This window comes from Mchenga conophoros, linkage group LG9 (assembly GCF_057382185.1).
Source record: "Mchenga conophoros isolate Kocher_MC1m ecotype Shallow Benthic linkage group LG9, M_conophoros_male_GT1.1, whole genome shotgun sequence".
NCBI classification, from domain to species: Eukaryota; Metazoa; Chordata; class Actinopteri; order Cichliformes; family Cichlidae; genus Mchenga; species Mchenga conophoros.
The window spans coordinates 27386646-27412677 of record NC_140534.1 but is presented as its reverse complement, the minus strand read 5'-3'; the positions used below and the strand labels follow the sequence as shown (position 1 = coordinate 27412677).

General features: G+C 40.4%; 2 protein-coding genes across 2 annotated transcripts; both read right to left on the bottom strand.

The window, feature by feature from the left end:
• Positions 1 to 6735: 6735 nt before the first annotated feature.
• On the bottom strand, positions 6736 to 17978 carry LOC146567452 (uncharacterized). The gene is made up of 5 exons (XM_085287314.1): positions 15621 to 17978; positions 15260 to 15341; positions 14999 to 15158; positions 12046 to 12178; positions 6736 to 8961 (listed from the first exon to the last, which is right to left on the bottom strand). Exons 2-5 carry the CDS (start codon positions 15277 to 15279, stop codon positions 8759 to 8761), a joined length of 516 nt encoding a protein of 171 aa, XP_085143440.1. The 5' UTR covers positions 15280 to 15341; positions 15621 to 17978; the 3' UTR covers positions 6736 to 8758.
• Positions 17979 to 18117: 139 nt separating this feature from the next.
• Positions 18118 to 21160, bottom strand: timm21 (translocase of inner mitochondrial membrane 21). The gene is made up of 6 exons (XM_085287313.1): positions 20687 to 21160; positions 20222 to 20284; positions 20039 to 20136; positions 19840 to 19913; positions 19631 to 19736; positions 18118 to 18481 (listed from the first exon to the last, which is right to left on the bottom strand). Exons 1-6 carry the CDS (start codon positions 20973 to 20975, stop codon positions 18389 to 18391), a joined length of 723 nt encoding a protein of 240 aa, XP_085143439.1. The 5' UTR covers positions 20976 to 21160; the 3' UTR covers positions 18118 to 18388.
• Between the last annotated feature and the right edge of the window lie 4872 nt (positions 21161 to 26032).

Sequence of the window (26032 nt, the reverse complement as noted above, 5' to 3'; positions counted from 1 at the left end):
CAGGTGCCTCATTCGGGCATTCATATAATAATAACAAATGAAATCAGCATTTTAATTGCTTTTTAATGGGCTGCGCTTCCGTCCATATGAGAGTATGTATAGTCCTTTATTGGGTTCTTTGTGTAATGAAACACTTTAGTAATATACTAAACTAATCTAAAGACTGGTGTTGGGAAGAAAGAGTGTTTTCAAACAGAAGCCATCTTCTTGATTCAGAAAGGTTTACTCCAACCATTTACTTCAAGACTGAAACTGGTCAGTAGGAGGGGCGGCTTTAGCTCAGGCAGCAGATTGACGCTTCTTTGGGATGTCTTGATCATCATCATCACTGAGCCTCTGGGTCATTGATGATGACCCAGGGGCTCGTCATCAATGACCCAAGCTTAATTCCTAAGCCCTTCCATATGCTGAAGTGTCCATGGGCAAGGCACTCAACACCAGGTTGAGTTGCACTGTACTGCCATCAGTATGTGGATAGGTAAAGGGGGAAAAAAAACAATGTAAAGTGCTTTGTAGTTCCTATAAATGCAGACCATTTACAAAAAATTACACCATGGATAAAAGACAAAAAGATAAAAAGAACAAATAACTTCCATACTGCAGCTCGTCGTTTGGTTTTAGTACTGGTTTTGGTTTTAGCTCATTGGCGAGAGTGAATCGTAAGCTGCTGTTCTGCTCAGCTCTGCTGAGAATCATTAAAGTGATGGCTGGGACTTCCAGTCAATCAATCAATCAATCAATCAATCAATCAATCAATCAATCAATCAATCAATCAATCAATCAATTCAAACATATAATTATCAATTTCAAAATCTTATTTGGTTTTCATATGTACCTATTTTCAGTGATATCAACTTTAATAACAGGAAATTTTCTTTCTCTCGTTGTTGCATATTTTTTAAGTAAAGTAATATTTGACATCTGCATAACAAAACTGAACATTATGTTTTTTGTGTGCAACCCCAATATTTTTAGTGGCCCCCACATGGCCACCCCTATGAAAAAACTCCAGAAGCGCCCCTGCTAGGAGCTGCTCATCCATGCAAACGCATGTGGTGAAGCTCCCTGTACACAGTTTTCATGCTGATGTTAATGACAGAGGAGGCATCCTGTTACAGCACTGTGCTCGAGTTATTATAGTTTTAGATTTCCATTCTAGATTTTTTTAAATTTCATTTTAATTTAGTTTTTTAGTTCAGTTTGATTTCTGTTAGTTCCCAGAGTGGGTTTGCTCATTTCAGTTTAGTTTTTTTGTTTGTGGATTTTATTCAAACTGTGAAGCGCTTTGTAACTGTATGTTGACAAGTGCTATACAAAGGTATTAAGCTATTATTATCATTATACCAAAGGTAATAATAGCTTGATAAGTACAATATCATAGTCTCACCAGTCTCTGCTCAGTCTTGGTTTGGTCAAGCGTGAATACTGCGCTGCTGCTGGTTTCAGCTTCTACATTATTTCTGTTTTCTTTGTCATGTCCCACATTATGAGACCTATGGGTTTTGTTCTGTCAGCTACAGGCGCACAGCTCACACCCCCACCGCTGTCTAATATAATATTCTAAATGGATGCAAAAGGTCGAGCAAACACAGACAGGTGCTGATGAATCATATCTTTTTATCTCGTGTCTTATTAGACTGAGTATCGCACATCAGCACAGTTGGGCAACACAACCAGATCAAAGACAGAGTAGGAGTGGACGCGTCCATCCTAATTAGTATGTTAGAGCGCTGATCTGTGAGTGATCTGAGAACACAGACAACACCCTCACACACACACACACACACGCATGCACATACTTACACAGTCCTAAGCCCACCTCTAATTCCCCTCTGTTTTTACACACGTTCCATGTACACCCCTGGCAAGCATGAAAATCCTGGCACATTCAAACTCATTAAAACACATACAAGCTGATGGGTAAATATGCACACGCACAAAGTCCAGCTGGAGTTTTGTGATTTTTCCCACACACACTAAAGCCAAAGATATTCCTGGTGACAGCAGAATGAGCTATCTTGGCACATGAAGTTAAATTCTGCATAGTTGATGTGAGCGGCTCTGACTGCCCGTCATCTTCGCTGCACTTGCACTTCAAGCCTGTAAGTCGTTTCTCTGAAGGGGCTCCAGTAACTCAGTAAGTATAGTTTGGCTCAAACATCAGGATTCAATTAAAATGTAAATTTTCACTAAGCTGATAAACGGGGAACAACAGTTCCTTTGGCACCAGACAGAAGGCGTCATTTTCTACAGAGGAACTTGGATTTTGTTGTTTGGGACAGCAGGTAATCACTGAGGCCCAGCAGGCTGTAGGTGAAATTAACATAAGGTCAAAGGTTGGAAGAACTCAGAGCACTGAGTAGGATTTGCAGACTTCTAGACTTCTCAGTGTCTCTGCTCTTTCCCTCATTGCTTCTGTGTATTGCAGATCTATGTCTGCTCCTCTGACAGCTAAAAAAAAAAAAGCATTCAATCTGGTCTGCACCTGCTCCTTTTTAAGTTTTTCCATAAACTGCACAAGTGGAGAAGCATTGTTTGCAAGGAGCTGACACACGTCTTCAATTCATCGTAGTTTCAAAGCAAGTCAGCAATGCACGTCACGTCAAATCCAATATGCTCAAGGGCAAACCCAACACTTTGGAACAGCGAATCCCGATAAGAATTACTGCATTACTGCAAGTCAGGGAGATGTTTCCAAACAGTTTCTGCGCCCGCTCTCAGCTGAAATTTGACAGTGCTGAAGGAACGGCAGTGGGCTAGATGAATGGTTTCCTTCACAAGCCAGTGCCGGGGAGAGCTGCAGGTCCTCCAAGAAGAGAGAATCTCTCATTTTCACCTTTCGTGGTTCTGATGAAACCGGCGGTGGGTAGCCTATATGTCACAAACTCACTTGCCTGGATGACAACTTTCCTTTCGGATAATATTTCTGGGATTAAAAATGCAAAATATACCGGCTCCGGTTACTAACAAATTACCTCTGGGGAAGGCTGCACTGCTTGCACATTTTGTAAGTACTGTTAAGCACTGTGCAGCCATCAAGAAGAGGTCCTGAAGAAAGAATGATGATTATATCCAGGAGGTACAATAAATCCTTAACATAAAAAACCCTACCTTGTTGACTGCTATATCATTACACCGAGACACATGCATGTCTGCACCGAGTTCTCATCCTTCCTGCCTGACATTCAGACATCCTCACTTATCCTGTCATCACAGACAGGAGCAGGCATGTCTCTGCCCTCTAGATCATATCTATATTTGTGGGGCCAAGGAGACACAATCAACCTGCTTATCATGCTTTTGCCACCTGATGGAGATGAAAGCTGTTACGGGCAGCAATGCTTTGAAACATAAACTTATTCAGGGTGTCTTGTTTTCGTCCGCTAAATCATGACAATATAATGATAAACTGCTGGATAATCACAGGGTCTAAATATCCTTCTGGGGTATTTTCTATCTGAACAAGCAACATCAGTTCTCATAATCTCTGTGTCCAAAAGGGCAGAAGCAAATCCCAGGTTTAATGAAAAGATCAGGGTTTTTCCTGGAGATAAGCTCCCTACTCCTGTGTTCCTCTCACCCCAAATGAAGATTGAGCAAGAGCCGTGTGATTTAATAGGGGTTTCATTAACTCTTGCATGACAGACATTATTGTTTATTAAATGATCCCATATAAGAGAAAAATGGATAGAACTCTGTTAAATGCAATAACACACGTTTGAACTTTACCTTAGTGGATCCCTGTGGGCCAGTAACTAGATCTGTCAAACAAATGTAGTAGGAAGCAGCACTGATTTGTACTGCAGTAGGAGTATAAAGTAGAACGGAACAGAAAGCACCGCAGTTTTTCACCCGCTTATTTCTCACATGGGAAGCAAACAGACATTAATGGTAAATTTGGTTCTGCGAGCCACTAAAGTACCAGAGGAACAATTTAGGTCCACACTAAGTTAAACTGCTGCTGCACAAGACTGAAAGTTGAACACATGTTTCAAGCAATGTCAAAACACACGTGCGCCGTGCTTTGGGACAGGAAATCACTTTCATTTCCAACAAGTTACAGAGGATATGCATGTCCTGCAAGGGATGGTCACTTGGCAGTTGCTGAAGGACTTAAGTTACGCAGGCAGTTATCCCGTAAATAAGTGCAACTCCTTATTTTCTAATGCATAATACAAACTGTAATGAACAAGTAAAAAAAAGGATAACAAAAAGCGATGAAGGTATTCAGCACAAGACAGGAACCTGTTAGCTGTTAAATGACCTGCGAAACTCATTAACGCTCCCTCAGAGTTGCGACGATACACTGTCATTGCACAGGAATGTAATGTGAATTTGAAGCAACTGAAGAATTCAAACAGTGAAAAAAAGCAGTCCTGATCTGAAACAACTCTGTGGTGGAAAATCAAAAACAGAAGTATTTTTGACATCTTATCCGTCCTCACCCATGCCCGGAATGTGCTCTCCCGGAGACTTCGAGAGGCACCGCTTTCTCCGTGTTCAGTGCGTACACCTTACTCTCAAAATCCTCGTCACTTCACAGGTGCCGCATCCACTTGCACGTCTTGGGAGCGCAATATATCTTTGACAGACAACAGTGGGTAATTGAGCCATCTATTGTGTTCCTCGAATGGCCTTCAAGACATTGGTAATCTCCAAAGGCAGTTCGGTGAATATCCTTGAGAGCAGTCTCCATTATGCAGCTGTTTATACCAGGATGTGATAACCAGTAAAGCGATATACATGATGGATTATTGCCTGTTTCCCCAAATGCAAATATTTCCCCCCAAAACCATAAATTACGCACAGCAAAATCAGTGCCACACACCTTATCTGGATAACTTATTCACAGCTGACACAACACGGTCTGTCACGCATGAACACAGGAATCGGTGAACGAAGGTTATAGTCTAATGTCGCGGGAGCTGTTTCCTTAAATACATTTTTCTCATCTTTTTTGATTGACCACATTTAATGTGCTTTAAGTACGATTCATAAACTTTTCTTTGAAGAAAATGCAACATTAGGCTGAGCTTATTTGTATGCAGCTCCAAAAATGAATGTCCTTGAGCATTCATTCCACAAGAGGGCTCTACAATTGATCCTGACTGAGCCCAATTATTTTTTCCATCAGAAATCTAAAACTTTGGAACAAAAGTCAGTGGAGCTTTCTGCCGTTTAAACGTGTGATAAAAGACATCATCCTGCACTGGGGGGGATACCAGCAAGAGCCTGTAAGCACTCAAAGACCGCCGGGCTCAGCAACAGGTGCAGGCTGCTCGAAAGCATGTGGCTGACATTATCACTGGTGCGAGACTGCCCTCTAGTGGCGATTTACGGGGTCACAGCTTGTTCTGCTCCTACATGTACTCACATGTGGTTAACCTTTTTTTATTCTATTTAATAATCCCTCCACTGTTCATACTTCATTGAGGGATCGGTTGATAACAAGGTTCAAGTATTTACCAGCTCAACTGAGGTTAATGAGGGTACGGTCACACTTAAAGGACCACTGAATCAAAGACATGACTAACTCAGAGCACCGAAGCCCCATATTAGCCAGAATGAGTACAGACTGCTTTCCTGGTGATATTTTTTCCTTTTGTGCTGGAATTACTTTGACATAATGAGCACAAGAAACATGTCTGTGACAGAAGAAAAAAACTCTTTAAATAGTGCCTTTTTACACTTGGCTGCACGGATTTCTCAGTACCTAGTTCGTTTTTCAGAACTTCCAATGCGGTGAGGAAAACAGCAGTCTGCGAGGAAGAACCCACGGCTAACCTTTCACTGCCTTACAAATGAGAGGAGTTCATACTGGGTGAAGCACTATAGTGCCATGCCGATGTGTATTTAGCTGTCATTCTCTACTGTATGTTCGCATGAGGTCTATCAGAGTCGGTTTAAAAGTAAGGTGCGTTATGTATGAGGTGAGGGGTTGGAGTGATGTATGGGCTCGAGGTGGGATTGCATCAGAGATCGGCTGTGAATACTTGTGTACATGTTATACGTTTTTCACTTTGAATACATTTGCAAGAATTTCAAGAAAACTTTCAATTTACCATTACAGGGTACTGTGTGTGGAATTCTGAGATAAAAAATGATAAAATAATCCATCTTGGAATAAGTTTGTAACATGAGGAAATGTGAATTCTGTATGAAGATGTTAAGATTTTCACTGGGAGTGAGAAGAATGGACAAGAAACATCAGAGGGGCTGCTCAGGTTGAGCGTTTGTAGGTGCAGATGAGGGATTGTGGATATTTTAGACAAGTGTTGTTAATGATGGAGCTGCCAGGCAGGAGGAAAACCACAGAGGTCATTCATGCATGTCATAAGGGAGGATATACAGAGGGGTTGGTGTGACAGAGAAAGATGCTAAGGTGAGGTGGAGGCAGATGATCCTCTGTGGTGACCCTAAAGGGAGCAAAAGAATGATTTCATTGTCGTAGCGAATACAAGAAGCTACTAGCAGCTACATTTAATTCTCTAGCTACAGATAGAGCTTTTCAATGTTTGGAAGAAAGAAAAGAAAAGGGCAATAACGTGATAGCTCCCTGGTTTGGAAAAATCTGCATTACAAAGTGCAGGTGCAGATTTTAAAGACAGTGGAGACTTCAGAGACCAAAGTGTATATTAGAAAGTGATTGTGTTGTATTTTCGAACCAGTGAGTGTTGCTCTTCTGCTGTGCAGCCCAGGGGTGACCTCAAACATGAGAAAATGAAACTGACAATATTTTGTATAACAACAATTTAATACAGAAGATGCATTTCTCCCAAAGCAGAAAAAATAATTAATTCCCCTCGACTTGCAAAGCTACTAAGTGGGGACATCTGATATGTTGCCCACAATGGGAATGAACGTGAAGTGAACAAACAGGACACAGTACGGACAGAAGCCTCGTAACACTCAGGTCGTCAATCGTCATCATGCTGCCGCCATACAAAAGATGCCATTTCAAGCCCACATTCAGATTTGCACCTCGGAGCTTCTCCGTTACATCCTCCAGATTGTAAAACCAACACAGGTAAATTTGGTAAAAACGCATCAGCGTCGGACGATTTGTCATCACAATACAAAGAATTACCATTAAAGTACATCACATGTGATTCTCCGAACAGACCCCGTTTACCCAAAAGTCCAGAAAACATTTAAAATTCATTCAGTTTTTCTAGATTTCTCACGCCCCGCCCCCTTAATGGTCAGAAACTACACACAGACTGATTAAACAAACACGTAAAATGGATTATTTGGGAGTACAGTGTTATTTCTGGATTAACTGAAATGCAGTGACAGGAAAAAAAAGAGAAAAGAACAAAAACAAAATTTACAAAGAAATAGTATTTGAAAAATTGCAACAGAAGAAAACATATATGTAAAACAGCTGAACTCTACCACCCTGTGGCAGAGGTAAAAATGATCAGAAACAGAACTGTTTAAAAAAAAAAAAAAAAAAAAAATTTTTTTTGGTTCGTTTTCTTTTCACAAAGAAAAAAAAGAGAAGAAAAAAGTGACAGCTCAGTTTTGGTGACTTCTAAAAACCACAAAAAGCAGCCTTCACATCCAAGAATGTTTTGAGCCTTTGCTCGTAGCCCTGTGAGTGTTTTTCTAGGGTTGTTACACGTTTTCATTTGAAGACATATTTAAATGAGAATTACAATTCACTACAATGATTTTGATCATCCTCCAGCTGGATTTACATCTACATAAGACACATTTGCATTTCTCTCAACCCATTGAACAAAAGCAATTGTCCAATTTTCCAACTTTTAACAGAAGAAGAATTCATGTTTACACTATTTGCAATCTGGTGTATAGGAGATAATAATGATGAGCAGCAGAAAGAACCCAGCAGCTACACCGATTACGACCACTCGCTCCGTATCTTTTCTACTGCCAGCGTACATTTATTTCATCCACTTGTTCCCCTTTTCTGTTCGCCCTCGCTCAATCCCATTCTCAGGGTAATAGTCACTTGAACTGTCTAACGTCCCGGTATAATCACCACAATAAAAAAAAAACACACGGGATAATGGGGTAATTATCTAAGACAATTGGTGCATTTGTTATCAAATAGCACTCAAGTGCACTCATAATGAAGCACTGAGTAAACACAGTTTGGAGTTGAAAGTATTTATTATGCACATGTGCTATACATAGCAAAGTTCCTCTGAAATATAATTAGATTGTCTACACTGTGAATTTGTATGGAAGGCTGTTACTCGCTTACTGTGTTTCAGAACAGCGTCTACAGACGGACACAAATATGAAGCCGTGCCCCACATATTATGCTTCATAGCATCTGGAACAAAAACTAAAGCATCTGTTTGATTTTGAGACTGATCAACTATTTTAGTTCTGTGAAAGAAGGTGGCCTCAGAGAAACCCTTTATAAAACAGAGCACACTTTAAAAGTCTCTCTCGCTCATCTGTGGCTCCACTGATACCCTTGAAACTCAGAGGTCAAGGGGATTATTTTCATCCTAGCTGGAAGGCAGTCCTGACTGAGGCACACAGGCTCACTGAAGTCATCTGTTATTGCCAAACTCATCAGATGACCACTTTTTTTTTTTTTTTTAAACAACACAAAGTTAAAAAAAAACAAAACAACAAACATATGCACACACACACACTCATATACACGCACAAACATCCAAATAAACATTTGCTCTCCTGTGAGAGTTAGGCTGGCAACAATCACTGAGGTTGAACGTAGGAAGGCAGTGCATGGAAAAGGCAAACTGGCATCAGGGATTGATTAAGTGGACCCGCTGTGACTTACAGCGCCGTCCTGTTGGCTGACTTGTGTAGGGGGAGATGCTGTATAGGGGGGCGGGGCTTCATTTACGCTAGTGGAGTCTCCTCCCTCAGAAATACGAAGAGTGTTATGGCAGGGCTGCGGGGCGTCGGGCACGTCGCCTTGGGCACACTCGCTGTAGGGAGGGGGCTTCAGGTCGTCCTCTGGAAGGAACAGAGAAGACAGCTTAAGGAAACAGGAAATCATACACACTTGTCCCGAACTGAGCTGCTCAGTTTAGGGATATCCACCGGATAAATGTTTCCCTCACCTTAAATATAATAGAACTATGCACCAAAATAAACTACAAACAAACTGTTCAACCATAACATCCGACAGGAGAAAACATAAATCACCTCTAAACATGGGGCTCACGCTGATCATAGAATGAGCTGTAATGTTAGGAAGCAGCAAGGTGTTTTTTTTTTTTGTGGGCAGGACTTTGACTTTAGTCAGCTGTTTAAAAAAAATCATAAAAAAAAGATTATAATCTTAACCTTCCTGACACTCCCTTTATGGAAGAGGAAAAAAAAAAAGGTTTCAGTACTTCTCACAGCTTCTCGGTTGAGCTTTTTGAGATGATGAATTTTTACTCATGCTTCATACGGTCACAAAACTTTCAAATATTCAATAACAGCGAATGTTAAATTGTGCCGCAGCAGACGCAGAAAACAGGAGTTACACAGTGCTGTGTGGCTGTAACGCCGAATTCAGTGCTTATTATACCTTCATGCAGTGGCACTATTAAAACTGCTGTATTACAGCAACCCAAACGTCCCCTCCCCGGTGTCTCCGATAGGAAAAAAAGATCTGATATGAGGGCGAAATGGAACCAGTCACATTGTGTAATTACACTGCTGCTGAAATGTCACCATTTCCAGCCTTTGTAACCACATCCTGCTTGTCAGACTCAACTACCACTTCAGATCAAATGAGATGCCATTTGCGAAAGAGGACGCTCTGAAACTTGATACAAAGATTTAAAAGCTGGAGTGGCTAGCTTGTGCCCTCCTACAAAAACACATATTTGCAGCTAATTATGCAAAACAGGAAAAACTGAAAGCACTGACATGACTGTTTAAAGTACATTTAACCCCAACTAGAAAAGGGAGAAAATCCCTTTTCTAGTTGAGAGAAGAGTGATTACGAGTAGCAATATTATTTAAAATTGAAAAACAAAAGTGGGGTAATGGAATTAAAAAACAAAATAATTGGGAAAGAGTCATCAGCTCTCAAAGTGCCAGTCACATGTCCAGTACTTGAGCCTCTGTTAGGAAAAGGAACTAGGGTCTTTCTTCTTTAGTGTTGCTTTTTCTGGCGCAGTTTAAAACAGTCATCAAAAACGAGTTAACTCACACACAGAAGCAATGCACTTGGATACAACTGAAACAGATGGTTTCATTTTGATGGAGTTACTCTGATAAACAAACCTCTGACTGCAAACCAGCATGTGAACTCATTTTAATTAGGACAGCTCTTTTTAGAGATATAAGTACTAGGGCTGGGCGATATGACCCAAAATTCATATCTCGATATTTTTTAGCTGGATGGCGATATAAGATATATATCTCGATATTTTTTTTAAGCCATAAAGTAAGAACAAAAAGAGTTCTTAGTCAAAGCTGTGTCCCAGATGTCACACAGGCACTTTTATTAACATACAGCACAGATGTACATGAAAAATTACTCAAAATTAAATTATGAGCATTCATTAAATAATAATGCTCCATAAATAAAAGAAAACAAGGTTGTTTTTGTGCTAAACAAAGAGCTCACAATTGTGCAGTCAAAATGTAAACTAAAAGACGCTGAGCGTAATAACAAAGACAGACAGATTTTACAGCTGCTCTGTTCCCAAGTTTTACTGTGTGACTGATAGCCTGGAGTTTGAAATCCGCTTCATAACCACGTCTCTTACAGGTGCCATTTATGGTCCTTATACACACACACAATACGGTAATATTACGTTGATGCACAGTACGTATCACTCCGCGAAGCTCCTCGGTAGCCGTAATGCGCCGACAATCTATCAAGCGGTGCAGCTCCGTAGCTTACCAAAGTCGTACTCAAACATTTTTGACAGATTGCTGAACGCCGTGTACCACATAAAATCGGTTCGCGGCCACCAAGCACAACCAGAATTCATACATAAGGCGCGCTATCAACTTTTGAGAGAATGAAAGGATTTTAGGGTTAGCGCTGTTAGCTCGTTAGCGCGGTTAGCTCGTTAGCATGTTTAGCTCGTTAGCACGTTGACGCCGTCCAGCCCCACGCATGGGGCGATGCGCAGTAACTCGTTAACGGAGATTTGCCGTGTCCGTCTTGTCGCTGCCTGCACGTGAAGCGATGGGGTAGGAGGGGGAGTTGTCTTCAGTGAAGGCGAGGCGGAGTAACGTTGCGTAGAGACAAAAGTGGACGAAAGAGAGGCAAACTTGCGGCTCCACAACTATAATTATAACGTAACATAGACTATATCGATATAAAGGATATTGTCACATCTTATATCTCGTATAAAAATATATCGATATGTTTTAAAAACTCGATATATCGCCCAGCTCTAATAAGTACTATGGAGCACTAAAGGGAACTGGATGAAACTACAGCCGTTATGTGCACAGGCTCTGAAGCAATGCCAAAGCTGATGTGTGCCCCGAGACTTTCTAAAGCTGGCAAACGCTGCTCAGAGCGAAAAACATCATCCGGCAGTTGTCTTCTCTTTTTCAGTTACTTATATCTGAAAAAAGCCACTTCCACTATAAAACTGTCAGCAACAAGCGCTCTGCATCGCAGTAAATGAAACTATGTAATCACAGCGACCACACAGAGTATTCAGTCAGGAAACGTGGTGGACTTTCCCACCGTTTCTGTGAATGAAATCGATGTAAATGCAGTTACTAAGGGGGGGGTGTCAGGGAATGTAATTAACGCACAATTCATCTCAAGTACATATGACACAACCACCCTTATGTTGTAGTGAAACCATCAAGCTGTGTAATCTGACACTAAACTGCTCAAAGCAGCACCGCAGGTGGAATAGGGGACTCCAGTTAAGCCCTCGTGCCAATCAAATATCTTGTTTTTCTTTACTGGGTGCTGTGAACCAACTTGTTAGTGGATAACGGTCGAGCGCTCTACCCCACAGGATGTTGAAGTACGAGAAGGGGGAAACATTTTGAATGGGGCTCGCTTGCAGGCTAACAACAGAACAAGGAGGCAAAAGATGTGTGTGACTTATTCAGCTTTGTTACCTCCAGATACTGCCTCGTATGGTGGTGGCATGTCGAGCTGGGAGAAGGATGCTGCTGGTGGCAGGGCTGTGGAGGGCTCCTCTAGTGAAAGGTCATCCTGGACACCATACCAACTAGGCCAGACTGATGTTTGCTACAGGAGGAAGGAAACACAGAGTTAATTACACAAATGCACACACAAAAAGCAGAAGCACAATGAAATACACACATACACACTTAGCCGTTACAGACAGAAATCTATTAGCTAAAGCCAACATCATAACACCGCTAACACTATTAGGAAACGAGCCGCATTAACTTTACTGTACACATCTCCGGAGATGACGCTGCTGCTGGTTATCATAATATTACACTCATGCATCAGCTCTTTTAAACTTTTTTTCTTTCTTTTTGCCACAGTCCACAGCTCACAAGTCAAAAAACCACCAGTGAACAAAGGGCAGAACATAAACAGCCGGGCAGCATTTTCAAAGAATCAAATCATTAATGTTTGACTTCAAACACAGATCACCACCATGGAACGTTTTCCCCCCAAACCCGATAAACCGTTTTTTAAGCCTGTATTTACACAAAAGAAGAAGCGAGGACATCTGCCAGTTCATTGTATAAACATAACAGCAGTTGTTGCTTACATTACACTAGGCTGGAACGTTTTTAATACACATACAATCATTTCCTTGAAAGAGAGGAGAAATGAGAGAAGACGGGAAAATAGTTGAGATGTTAAAAAATGTCTGTTTTAAAATGCTTTTTGCAGATTTGTGATACAGCCCACATATGACAAAGAAGTCCGTTTTATTAAGTGACAGATCAGCACCTTTGAATGATGCTTTCAAGCTCTCTTGAACCTGTTGCCCATGTTGGTGATCCAGGTGTACACGCTGTAAGTCGGTGATGACAGACTAATGAGCTTATTAGTTTAATCATCCTGTTGTTGTGGGCGTGATAGGAAATGATGATGAAAGTGAAGCACCGACAGAATAGTTCAAGATAATTACCACACTAATAAGCTACATTAAACTAAACTTGCACAATTATTGTGATCTGTATTTTCCAAATCTAATTAAATGCTTTCATCCAGTACCAGTCCATGGCCCAGGTATTGGGTACCACTTACATAATAGCAACTGTTTATGTAGGCCTAAAAAAAAAAAGAGGACTGAAACCAGCTCATAGCTTATCAAATCATTTGGATTTCTCTCCATGGCCCTTATCTATCAAAAGGTTGGGTTTTTTTTTTTGCCATATTAGTCTCTGAGTGAGTAGAGCTGTCCAAGAGGTTTAACAAGTAGTGCTGCATCATGAAGCTGAGTCGTCTTGGCATTTCTTCAGAAAACTTTCAGGGTACCGGGTTATGGATGACCACAGGGGTCTCCCTGCTGCACATTCCATTAAAATCTAAACAGGGAACATTATATATCCGAGACAGCAGAGGGAACAAAGAAGAGAGAAAGGAAGAAAGAGAGGAACAGGGGGAAAAAGGAAGGGGAGAAAAAGGGAAAGTGTGGGAGGGGGAACGGGGGAATGCAGAAACTGTGAAACAAATGGAAGATTAGAGAGGAGTGAATAAGCAAAATGAGTTCAAGGAGGTATAGCCAGCCGGCAATCTTGTGTTGGACTGCATGTTCCTTCAGTTCAGATAGCACACATAATATCATAATTGGTCTTGGGAAACCCAAGGTCAAAGGCCTCGGCATTGCTCAGTCGCCCCTGCATCATTTGCTACATTATTTATTTTATAAATGGGTCACTTCCTGTTGCACAAATCCTTCAAACAATACTAAAAATATCCCTCTGTGTGCTTGCTACATGGACAGACAACACCGAAAAATAATTCAAAATCTGGTGAAGATGAATTTCTGTATGTACATTTCCATTTAAATTAATAATCTATTACAAAAACCTGTTTCTAACTTTCCCGTTCATGCAGCATTTACAACACCTAACAAGGAGTGAATGTAGCGGTCTGGAGTTAGAAACCGTTGTTAATAATTCTCATTTTGGGGAAGCTCTGAATCATGGAGATTGCTTGCAGGTGTTTTAGAGAGGCAGTAAAGCTGAACGGCCCTGGGGAAGGTACAAACACGATGCCTAAACCTGTGGCGTAACCCACAGAAAACAGTTGCTACACGCTGAAGTTGAGGAAAGGCATTATTATTCTAGACGTATCCCTGAGAACATCAACAGAAACACAGGCAAATCCAACACGCATTTCAAGGGGCTCATAAAACAGAAGGCTGCCTTTAATAGCTAATTTTAAAATGAGCATGAAAAGCACGTGTTTCGGCAAGACATGAGAGGTTTCAAAGCAAACTATGAAAGCCATTCTGCTGGCTGGATAAACAGCCTGAATAAACCATGTAAACTAATCACAATCTCAAGCAAATTAAACATTCGAGACTACCTCCTCCCAATATATCTCATGAATAGTTTGTAAATGGTAGGATCTTAAAAAAAGTTTTTCAAGACAATCATTTAAATTACTCCCTGTGTTTGCGTTTCGCTTTAATGGGTTTTGCACAACAGTTCACACAGAGACGGTGGGGGGGGGGGAAAGCTCCAGATCAACGAAAACCCCCACATGCATTCAAACCAGAATGTGTTCCTATTAATGGACGACCACAAACTTGCTCAGTATGACACTAAAAGTGAAATGCTGCCTATCGAAGTAAAAATGACTCGACTGGAAACCGCATGCCTTCTCGAGAAAGCAAATAACTCCCCTGCAAAAAGAAAAAAGAAAGTAACACAACCACGACCTTATTTGACTGTCTCTTTCTCACTCAGCTCCAGTCTCTCAGCCAGCATGAGGAGGTCCTCTTCACTGTGAACACCCTTGAACTTTTGTGTATAAAGTCACTTCCTCCAAGGTGTGAAACCACTTCAGAAGTTCACAGCTGGATTTTTGCGCTGTGAGGTGCATGTTCATATGTGTTGGGGGTTCTGCACTTACGCTCTGTCTCTCACACATCTGATGGAGGTAGGCCCTTCCTCCAACAATGACTATCTGAGCATTGCGTGGGTTGCTCAGGTATGCTGCCAGTTGCCTCTGTCTCGACCGGTACCAGCACACATAGAAAAATATCTTTATGACGATGAATATAATGACAACTCTGTAAAGGACACAAAAGAATGAGAAGGAAGGTTGATCAGATTCAAGGATCAGTTTTAAGCTCCGTATTTAATTAACGAAAAATACATACAATATACTCACATGTACCAGTATAGCTCCATTATTGTGAGATGTTAATTATTAAGCAGAGAGTCTCATAGCTGAGGAAGAAGACTGCAGATTCCTGCCCAAAGAAAAAGGAAAAACTTCCACTTAAAGCAATTTTTAACTCATTTTTCACCAAGGCTATTCAACCAAAAAGAAAAAAAAAATCCATCGCACTGTCTTAACTAATCATTGAAGATTTCACATGGAATGTGTAACCCTCAAGCCGCTATCCACACAGAGCTCGGGTTAAGCACTTTTATGCAACTTAAAAAAAAGATGGTGAGTTCAACACGGCGGTTTGTCAGTTAGTATAGCTTCCTGGTCTAGTAAAAGCAGACACAAGAACGAAACTTACTCTGTAGCGACAAGTCGGTCTTCTTGATTAACTGACGAGGTGTGCCATTCCCCCAAACGTCTTCGGGGATGTGATGAGAGTGGAGCTCCGTGAGTCAGATGAGGCTACGGCTAGTTTAGAGCTAGCAGGCCACAACAACAACAACAACAACAGGAACAGCAGCAGCCGTACACTATTTACCCACACCGCAAGAAAAACAACGACGGAGACTGGGCTGCTTGGTGAGCATACCTTCCTGCTCTTATATACAAGTTCATAAGCTAGTTACTACAACAGCTACACGCTGGCTTAACCCTGGAGAAACAACTAAACTAGTCCTACAGAGTTTTAGCTAGCTCTGACTGACTGAGCACGCCCCTGTGTTCAGCGATGCCTTCGCTTTCACAGTGGGCGGTGTTCAAATGTTCACAGGGTTCCTGTCTTCATGCTTCCCGTAAACTGCCCCCTCTTGGGAACAAATTATTGGACGCAGTTATTATAATTAATCGCGTAAATTTCCCCGTTCAAGTGTTGTCTGTTTGAAACAGAACTTATTTAGAGTCGAGTAGCATCAAGCTAATTCGTGTTCGGTATGCGAACCAGAAACATTATCTTGGGTACGTTCATGGTTTATAATTTTTTAATTATTAAAAACCCAACAACTTTTAACCCCTTCATAAAAAAGAAACACCTAAATCTGTCTGTTTTTAGATGATTTACAGACGTGTAATATAAAGCTACGAGACTCATATCTCAGCAGCAGCACTGACGCAGAAACAGTAATAAAAAGCGACATTTCCAAGATAACTGCTACAACGATTTACTGGGGGTCCATCACAAATTCCACTATTTCCGAGGGTCATGGAACGTAGCACGAGTTCTAGGGACGATTGGGTACACATGGGATACAGTATTACACAAGAATGAGATCAGTGCAAATATTTGGAAGCATAAACCCATTAAACGCGAGATTTATAGAGGTTTTTATTCGTGCTGACCTCCAGCAACAGTATCTCGGACGTAAGAAGATCGAAGCTGTTAATCAAACTTTGTTCCCTTGATAGAAAAATGCATATATACTTTGGATAAACTGGATTTACGAAACGCCTCTTGCTGTAACTCTGTGAAATATCAATATTTTCTGTTTTTGCTCAATAGATGGGCTCAGTTCCAAATTATAGGGTGATAAAAAGCTTTATGGATATATGACCGCCTCTGAAAGCCTAAGGGAACATTTAATGGTCTGGTTTGTCTCTAATTATTCCCTGCTTTTGCTTTTTTATCCTGTTTAATCCAGGCCTGTGACATTAGCACTGTTTTGAAGTTAAAAATAATAGAGGGAAAACAGACTAAATTCAAAGCAATCTTGCTAGCCATTGCTTAAAATGAGACATTAAGTTGAGACAAGTTTTAATATTGGTTTATTATTACAGTTTCCACATTCTATATGGAAAATACTTGCAAAAATGTAAAAAAGGGCACGTCATGCAGTACATAGCTCAATGCGTTACCTCCATCTAGTGGTGACTGTTTCATACTTCATGTCTAAAAATGTAATTCTGTACACAACAAATAAACTAAACTTGACAGGAAAGCATCCATAATATTTTCTAGACCTGTATTTTATGTATATAAAAAAAAGAGCTTAACATGTAAAAGATGTGTTAAATTGTCATTGGACCTTACACCCCAAAAACAACTTACAAATGAAGGAAGAATTGTAGCTCCAATGAAAATTATCTCTACAATAAACAAGAGCACTCGAGAGAGTGCAACTCCCCTAGAAGGACAAAGGCTACGCTAAAACATGGTTGTTTTATGATGTTTTATTACAACAAGCTCACATCAGCCTGGTTTTATTAAACTTGCTAACTTTAGCCGGCTTTTAATACACACTGACGTCAGCCTGGTTTTATTACAGCACCCTGATGTGTGACCTTTAACCTTGAAGCATTACATACTAAAATGATGTATTTTTATTATCTTTGGCTGTACAAGCTATAGAAACCTGAGATTTTAAGATATAGTTATGCAGTGTGTGAGTTTGTAAAAATTTATGGGGTCATTGTAACGCTGTAGGGCATTGTACTGAAAAAGTTAATGTGTTGTAGAGCTCTGTCCATGCGCTTTCATATGAAGTATTACTCAATATAGTTCCTTGAATTACACCCCCGCCCAAAGATTAACTTTGACCTTGGAGGGCTTACAATGAAGGTCCCCCAATGAAGGTCTAATCTATTGTTGAGAAGTTTGAAGCCAAAATATAGTGGGTAATATAAAGTTTTTACTGAAGTTCACATTTGATGTGAACTAAAATGAAAACAGCTTAAGCTGCTATTGGTATCTGCCATCGAACAAGATTTGAAAATGATATCTTGAAAACTGACTGCTAACAACAAACAGAACTTATTACATACTTCCTTCCCTGGGAGGGTCCAAAACACACACACACACACACACACACACACACACACACACACACACACACACACACACACACACACACACACACACACAGTTGTATGTTTGTTCCCAAGTGTTTTATTTTATTCAAAATCAAGATCACAATCTAGTAAAAAAAACAAACATTTATAAATTAGTAGCACGGGGCCATGTGATCCTTTGATCTCTGCTTTGCAAGGCTCTACACCAAATGCTACACCAAAGCTGTAATTGTTTAACAGCCTCTGACACTATGTGAAGGTGAATTCTCCAGCTTTTTTGTCCAGCAACACATCTAACACACACTCCTCATGCTTCCATAACGCTGAATCACACATCTAAGGTCCTTATCTGTTATCTTCCACAATTATAGTCCGTCTTGGGTAGACATCCATGTCCACAAATATATAACGAAACTCATATTTTCCAGTTTCAGGATTCTGTAAAATCAACAACAAAAAAAACTGGTTGATTAAACACATATAAAAACATCAGCGATGTGACGGCCATCACATATGAAACTAGGTAAAGCTTTAGGAAGACACACAGTGCCACTTACTGGGGATTTACACTTCAGTGTGAAATCTACCCATTGAAGCCGTTTTGTAACTGCAAAATCCTCTGAAACTCTATGACGTAACCTGACATGCACCTGAATCTAACTACACATCACAGCCCGCAACCACTGTGATTGGTCTGTCCAGTACAGCCGATTTCTTCTGTGCATTTTTGGGAATACTTTTTTGCCACGTTTTTTCAATTTAACTGTGAGAGAACAACAATCACTGCCTCAATATAGGGAATAATAATTACAACATCAACATAAACTTACCCGTAATACACCCGCACAAGCATAAATGCTGGCAACAACGAGCCTACGATAGGTAGGCTACATTGTAGGCCCCACAAAAGCATCTTTTCCACTAGCACCTACTCGGCTTATCTCAATTTGAAAATTACTCATTTTTCTATTAGATGGTAGTACTTGTTACTAGGTACTTTTTGAGTACCTATTAGTCTGGATTTCCAAGCGAGCTGAGTCAAGCTGAAAATATGACATCAATAGACCACAAGCCACTGATTGAGCAGAGGGTGACATCACTGGGTGAGTCATGAGAGCAACTCCTTCATAAGAACACAAACCAACAGCTTGGTCCAATGATGAGATGCAGAGTTTTAGCATCAGTTTGGTAGCAGGTAAACAATTGGCTTGATGCCCTCCTGTGTCAGAGGTGTGTAGAGGGGCGGTTCAGCGGGCTCGGGGGCAATGGCAGGGTGGCTGGCTAATTATGCTCTCCCTAGTTAGTGACGACAGAGGAGTGCAGTGCTGCTTCACACCTCCATTTTTGCATTGTGTTTGTGTCACATACAAATAACGCCAGGGGACTTCCAGGTCGCCTTGCTACAACGATCCCACCTACATCGAGGTGGTACTCAAATATGATTAAAAATGACCGAAACTGAATAGAGCAGAGTCGAGTTGAGTAGGTGCTAGTGAAAAGACACAAAACATTCACCGCAGAAATGTCAATCAGTGCTTGTGCATGTATGTATTTCATAAGCTGGCTTTTGAGTGGCAGAATACCAACCTCTTTAGACTCTGTATGCACTGTCCCCTTCACTCCCGGCTCTGAGCCCTCAATGTAAAACTTAAGTCTCATATGCTTCATTCCATCCTTCAGGTACTCGATATGACTGAGGAGAAGAGACAAAGACTGCCATTATACATGTTAAGGCTACCTTAACTAAAAGCGGGCTTTGTTGCTGAACTTGTTTGACTAATTAACAAAACACCAACCTGACTTGCTGCCTCCTTCCTCGACGGGTGGTCTCCCCGTAACATTTGATTGGCTCACCAAATGCACCAATTACCTACATTTTCAATAAACAAGAAACTTTTTATATGACCTCATAAGATCATCAAGAGGACCTTAAATACTGAACTGTAACATTGTTAGCCTGGCCTCATGTTTGACAGTCACTAATATCGTTCATACCTCTGGGTGTGACTTGACTTTATCGAAGGCTCTCCCATACACTTTATTTGGACTCGCGGATGCAAACAGCTCTTGGAACACCACATACAGCAGCCCACCTGACAACACACACAGACGTCATTTCAAACAGGATGATGAATTGCTTGGGTTACGACTGCAGCTTTTTAATTCCGCTGTATTCACCTGTCACTCCAAGCCCGATGAGTACCACGATCAGGTAGGTGAAGTCCCTGCCAGCTTCTTTCACTGGAAGGCATTCAGTGTGGAGGGTTATTATGCAACAGCTGTGCATAGTTTTCATTTATATTAGGCAAAGTTAGAATCTCACTAATAAAGGCAAGTGTTTGTTCAGTTATTCAGTAAATAAACTCCTGGGTCATTTTAAGATATTTCCTCTGCTGCTGGTGATAATCAGAGCGATTGATTGCGATTATAAATACAATAATTGTGTATATTTTTGTCCCAAAACTGCTGCTGCAATGGAATAAATCATTGCTTGGTTAAATATAGTACATTTTCTTCACAGTGCCTACGGACAAACCCTAATGGTTTGCTTTGAAAATAGCAGGCTATCATGAAACTACGCTCCTAATATCTGAGTACATATGAGCACGACTTAAATCCTTTTTATTTCCTCGCCTTGCATACCTTTTTGTGCAGCTGAAGGCTTTGGACTCCCACTCTGGAACTTGGAGACTGACCTGTCTCGGTCCTCGGGGCTGCTTTTATTTCTGGCTGTAAAGTCGAGACAAATACCCCGCCGTCTGTGTGTTTGTATTAAGCAGCTTAGCACAGGCGAATTAGCCTCTAGTCCACTGTGGAAGGCCAGTCTTGATAATGTTGACACTCTCCTGTGCGTATGGATAAGCACGCTGACCTGTGGTGCTCTGTGCTGCAGATTTCGGTGCAGGACCTTCAAAACCTGAATATAAGCCATGATTTGATTTGAGCGAGCCCCTTCCCAATGTAACTACACTAACCAGCCTACTGTGTGGTTTAAGTAGACAAAACGGACTTAGTATACATGAATTCACAGCACTAAACTAACCCAAAACACTGGGCAACAGGACTGGTTAAAGTCAGTCACCGGATTTGTGCTTCACCGGCGCACAATATTGCCGTCACTCACCGTTAAAGCGACAGCGCAGCAATGAAACGTCACTCGCTCTTCATCATCGTCTACAGCGAAAACGTCTTCAACAAAATAAAATAAAAAGTTCCAAAAAAAATCTTTAAGAAAAAAAAAATACCGTTACAACTAGAGAATGCATTTCCTGGAGAAAATGCAGTGTGAATGCTGATACATGAATATTTGTTTGTTTTTTAAAGTGCTGAAATATTTGGGAAGCTTGTTAAATTTAACTGACATACACCAAATCTTTCACCTATAAGCCAAAGTGTAGAAATGTTGAAAGCTGAAGTTCACACAGAAGACGAAGTTTCAAAGTTGCAAAGTAACTGAATATCTTCAAAATGTACATTAGAAAGAAAAAAAACTGAGTAATGACCAAAGAAAATTTAGAGTCAGAAAAAATCTAAATGAATATTAAAATCTCATATTCTTTAAATCACTTTAAGAGTGGAATTATGTTTTTTAAAGGTCTAAACACAAGAATCTCAAATAAAAAAAAAATTTGCAAAACATCTGCTGTGTGTGTGTGTGTGTGTGTGAGTTTCAGCAAGTGAGTGAATTACCATGTAAGAGGGACATCAAATGAGCAGGTAAATTAGCTTTTAATAGTTGTTTTTGTTTTTGTTGTTGTTTTGTTTTGTTTTTAGATCTGCAGATGTCTTGCTGCAGTCTTCACACAATGGGAAGTGTGTTAATTATGAATGTATTTGTCAGTTTTGGAGGTAAGTTGAATTTATTTGCCACAGACACTGACAAAATCTACTGCAATTTACTCCTGACTCCATGCACTCTGACGTGAACCTTGGAATGCATAATTTCATACTTCAGTTAATGGTTGTCATGTCCAAATGGTCCAAATAGACTCTGGAGCATTAGAAGAAGCTTTAGAGTAATTTTTCAGAAATTAGAAGTACAATAAAAAAGGTCAAAACTTAAAAAAAGGGAAATTTGATTGGAACAGGTTTTGATTTTATTCACATATTACACAGCTGTGTTGCTGGCTGAACAGGCTCAGGCAAAAGCAATGCCGTGCCTGGCCTATTGTTTAAGTATCATTAAAGTTAGAGCTTGTAAAATCTCACCATTAGAAGTCAGTAGATTGCAGATTCCAGTCAAGTGAATTCACTTTTTCATCCCTCCTAATTCAAATCTATAAACCAAGCTACAGTAGCTCTGCTAACTCTGGTAATGCTGACTGTCGTTCAGTATATCTTTTGTTTGATCTTTTTATTTGCTTTTTGGACAAGTGAATTTACAAAAATCTCTTTACTTTGGTGGACAGAAAAAAAACCTTTGTAGACTGTTTGGGGAACTTTAGTACAGTGGAACCCCAACTTACAAATACCCCATTTAATGAAAAAATCAAGTTACGAAGGCACTTAACGGCAATATTTCTGCCTGCGGTACGGCAAAATGCCCGTGTAACAAAATCCGCTGGCTCTTATTGGCTGAGCCCACAATGCCCACAATTCCCACAATGCCTTCCGAATCATGTGACAACCCCCTTGGCTTTCGTACTTGCGCATTGCTGTTCCACTTGAACAACGTATCCGGTCGTTAAGTGATGACGTGACGAATCCTACTTCCAGGCCTAAAGTAGTCTGCGTTTAATATGGCTTTTGTGTTGTTTACATGTTTAATGTTTTGTATTTTCTTCTATTTAATCTCAAAAAGCTCCTAAAACAGTCAGTGATCACTGTTGACCTCCCTCGGCTTTTATTACCGCTAATCATTTATTTAAGCTCAGTTTTTAAAATCTTAGGATGTAACTACAGCCCAGCCCATGCAGCAGTATATGAATGACTAACCTCGTATTGTGGATGGATTATCTCAGTTGTTCTCCTGGCTGAAGTTTGGTCCTTTTACAGCATCCTGCCATGCGATTACATTTGTTCCTGACCACCGAGAACACTCACGTTAACTTTTATCGAGTGGGAAAAAAGTTAGCTTGTTTATATTATGCTAACATAGCTGTGTCGCTAGCGGTCACGTAGCACATCATTATATACCAGCTAGCCAAACTTCAGTAAGCCTACAAACGTCACTGCTGTTTAGTTTTCTGTCTTCATTTATGCTGGAAGTGATAACAGAGCTGTACGTTTTAATTTGTTTCCAAAACCCCGCAGTCAGGACATGCTATATTGTATTTAGATAGAAGCTAGCGAGCTAACTTCCTGCTAACTTCTAACTCCGTTAAATGTCATAAATTCCGTTTTCATGGATGCCTGGATGTTAAACTCAATTGTTACACCTGGTAGAGCAGAATGCTGATCATTTTATTAAAGATGAAATACTTTAGACAGTTTTTCAACTCTCAGTAATGCCATAGTGATCGTTTGATATATGGACCTGCAGCAGAGTTTAGGCCCAGACATGGCTAGTGACGTCAGACTTAACGACCAGATTGTTGTTGCAGTTAGCAATTAGCCTATAGCTTATCGTTCACTCAAAAGGCGCGATGGGTGCTTAGACTTACGAAAATTTTCGACTTACGAAAGACCCTCGGGAACGAATTTATTTCGTAAGTCGGGTTGTGTTGATTTTTCAACAATGAATTTTCTGCTTTTAGCTGTATTTAGCAACCGAAAATATTATAGCAACACTGAAAAGACAAATCATTAACATTGTGTGGTCAGGTAGAGGTGTAGGTGTTGCTGTTTTAGTTCTCTTTCTGTAACAGAACTTGAAAAAACTGAGTCAGTTGTCCTGACCAGTTCCTGTCTGAGGTTCAGACCATCAAGAACGTAACTATAATATTGAACCTGAAGTATGATGTTCCTACCCACCAGGGAACCACTGTGGGTTCAACTCCTCCTGCTGAGCTCATAGAGCAGCAACCCACTAGTCCAGAGGCAGAGTGAGAGACTGAGATTACCGAAAAGCACCACTGAACGACACAGGAAATCATTCCTGCCTGTGGCCATCTCCCTGTACAACGCATCCACTTAACACACTGTTTGCTGCTACAACTACACATGTTTCTTTTCCAACTATTTATTTATGAGTGACTTATGTATGTATGTATGTATATATATGTATATATTGTACTATTCTTAGTTAGTGTATTGTCTGTCTTGTCTTAATGTTGGTTTAAAATGGAGCACTGTAACAAAAAATAATTTCCCCCAGGGATCAATAAAGTATTCTGATTCTGATTCTGATTCTGGTGGTGTAGCATCACTTTCATCACTCACTCCTGAACTCCCGTGAAACATAACAAGGCCTCTCTAAACATCAGTAATGTGAGACACATTACTAAGAAAACATGAGAGATATATTACTAAAAAAAAACATGGCAGTAGGTGTTGGGTCTGCGTTTCCACAGGCCCCGCTAGTTTAGAAACTTATTCTCGTTAATGACAGAAACAAGACGAACATCTTTTGGTTGCTAGCAAGGGAAGACTGGTCGGAACCCAAGCTCTTGGAGCTGAACGCTCCTCACCTGTCTTCTAACCAACTTCATCTAAGCAGCCTTCCTCGCAGCCTTTTATTTCCAAGACACAGCAGTTACAGTACACACAAGCACCTCCCATTGTAAAACCCCCCTATGGTTACAAAAGACAAGGCACTGTGTGTGTACGTGTAAGCACGTGTGTGAATGTGTATGCATGTGCGAGAGTGTGTGTGTGTATGCATGTATGTGTGAGAATGTGTTTGTGTGTGTGTATAGGTATGTGAGTGTGAGAATGTGTTTCGGGGTGCGTTTGTGTGACCTCCTGCTCACCAAAAGGGTAATAAAAGCAGGAAGCTTACCACACAAGAAACAGAACTTCCAGATAGGATGCGCCTATAATAAAACACCTCAGCCTCCCCCACCAACAGAGTGGCTGGAGAGGTGGTATGAGACAAAGGAATGTCTTTGATCCTATAGTTTGAACTAAGACTTACAAATTTAAGTAACACAATGACAACATTTAACAATTTGACTCCAACAGTAGGTATCCTAGTAATTAATGACCTCATTATTTAGGGTGCTATTATTATTGTGCTTTAGACTCTACAGATTACACAGAGATTTCTCCCTCTGGACTGTTTAAAGGGCCAGTTTACATGCTGTCAGCCTTCAAATGTATGCATTAGTCCCCTCCACCATTGTTTTACTGCTCATGTTCACATCTACAGTAAGAAAATGGAGATAAGCAGGCAAATAATATAAAAGGACACGATGCTGCAGAGTAACTTTCTGTCTTTTCTGATTCACCATGTTGCATCTTTTCACAGGAGTGACTTAAGGACGCCTGTAGCCTTCACTTATCTACTTATATGATAATAAAGTTTAGTGTAATGTAGATAAAGTGTTTTCTTTTAATTTTATAACATGAAACTTGCATCAAGTATTTCCATGGTGACCGTTCTAGAATTCTGCATTAAATAAATATTAAATAAATGAAATAAAATAAAAATAAATCTGACTTTAATTTAATTTAATTTAATTTAATCAGACTTTAAAAACAGCTCATCTGTACAACAGAAACCATCGAGCTCAGAGTTTTTTCATTTCTGCATTTCGCATTACACAATTTACACAATTTGGACGGTATTTGACAGTTTGTGTTCCCGACTGTGACACAAGAACTACATTTCAACTGAAGCAAGTAGAGGAATCTACAAACCCATCAGGGTATATGACAGGTTTTTTCCTTCTTCTGCATTTTAGCAGTTTAAAGAATTTGACGTAGTTTTAAAAGCTGACAGACTGAGAATCAACTTAAGTAACAATCGGTAACTTCTTATTTCTTTGACAGGTGCTGTTCATGTCGAACAACACTGCTGGCATCTTCCAGGCTACAGGGCTCAGTTAAGACTGAGATCCATCCAAACCAAAGCTCATGTAAAATATCAGGTGATTTCTCAGGACCTGA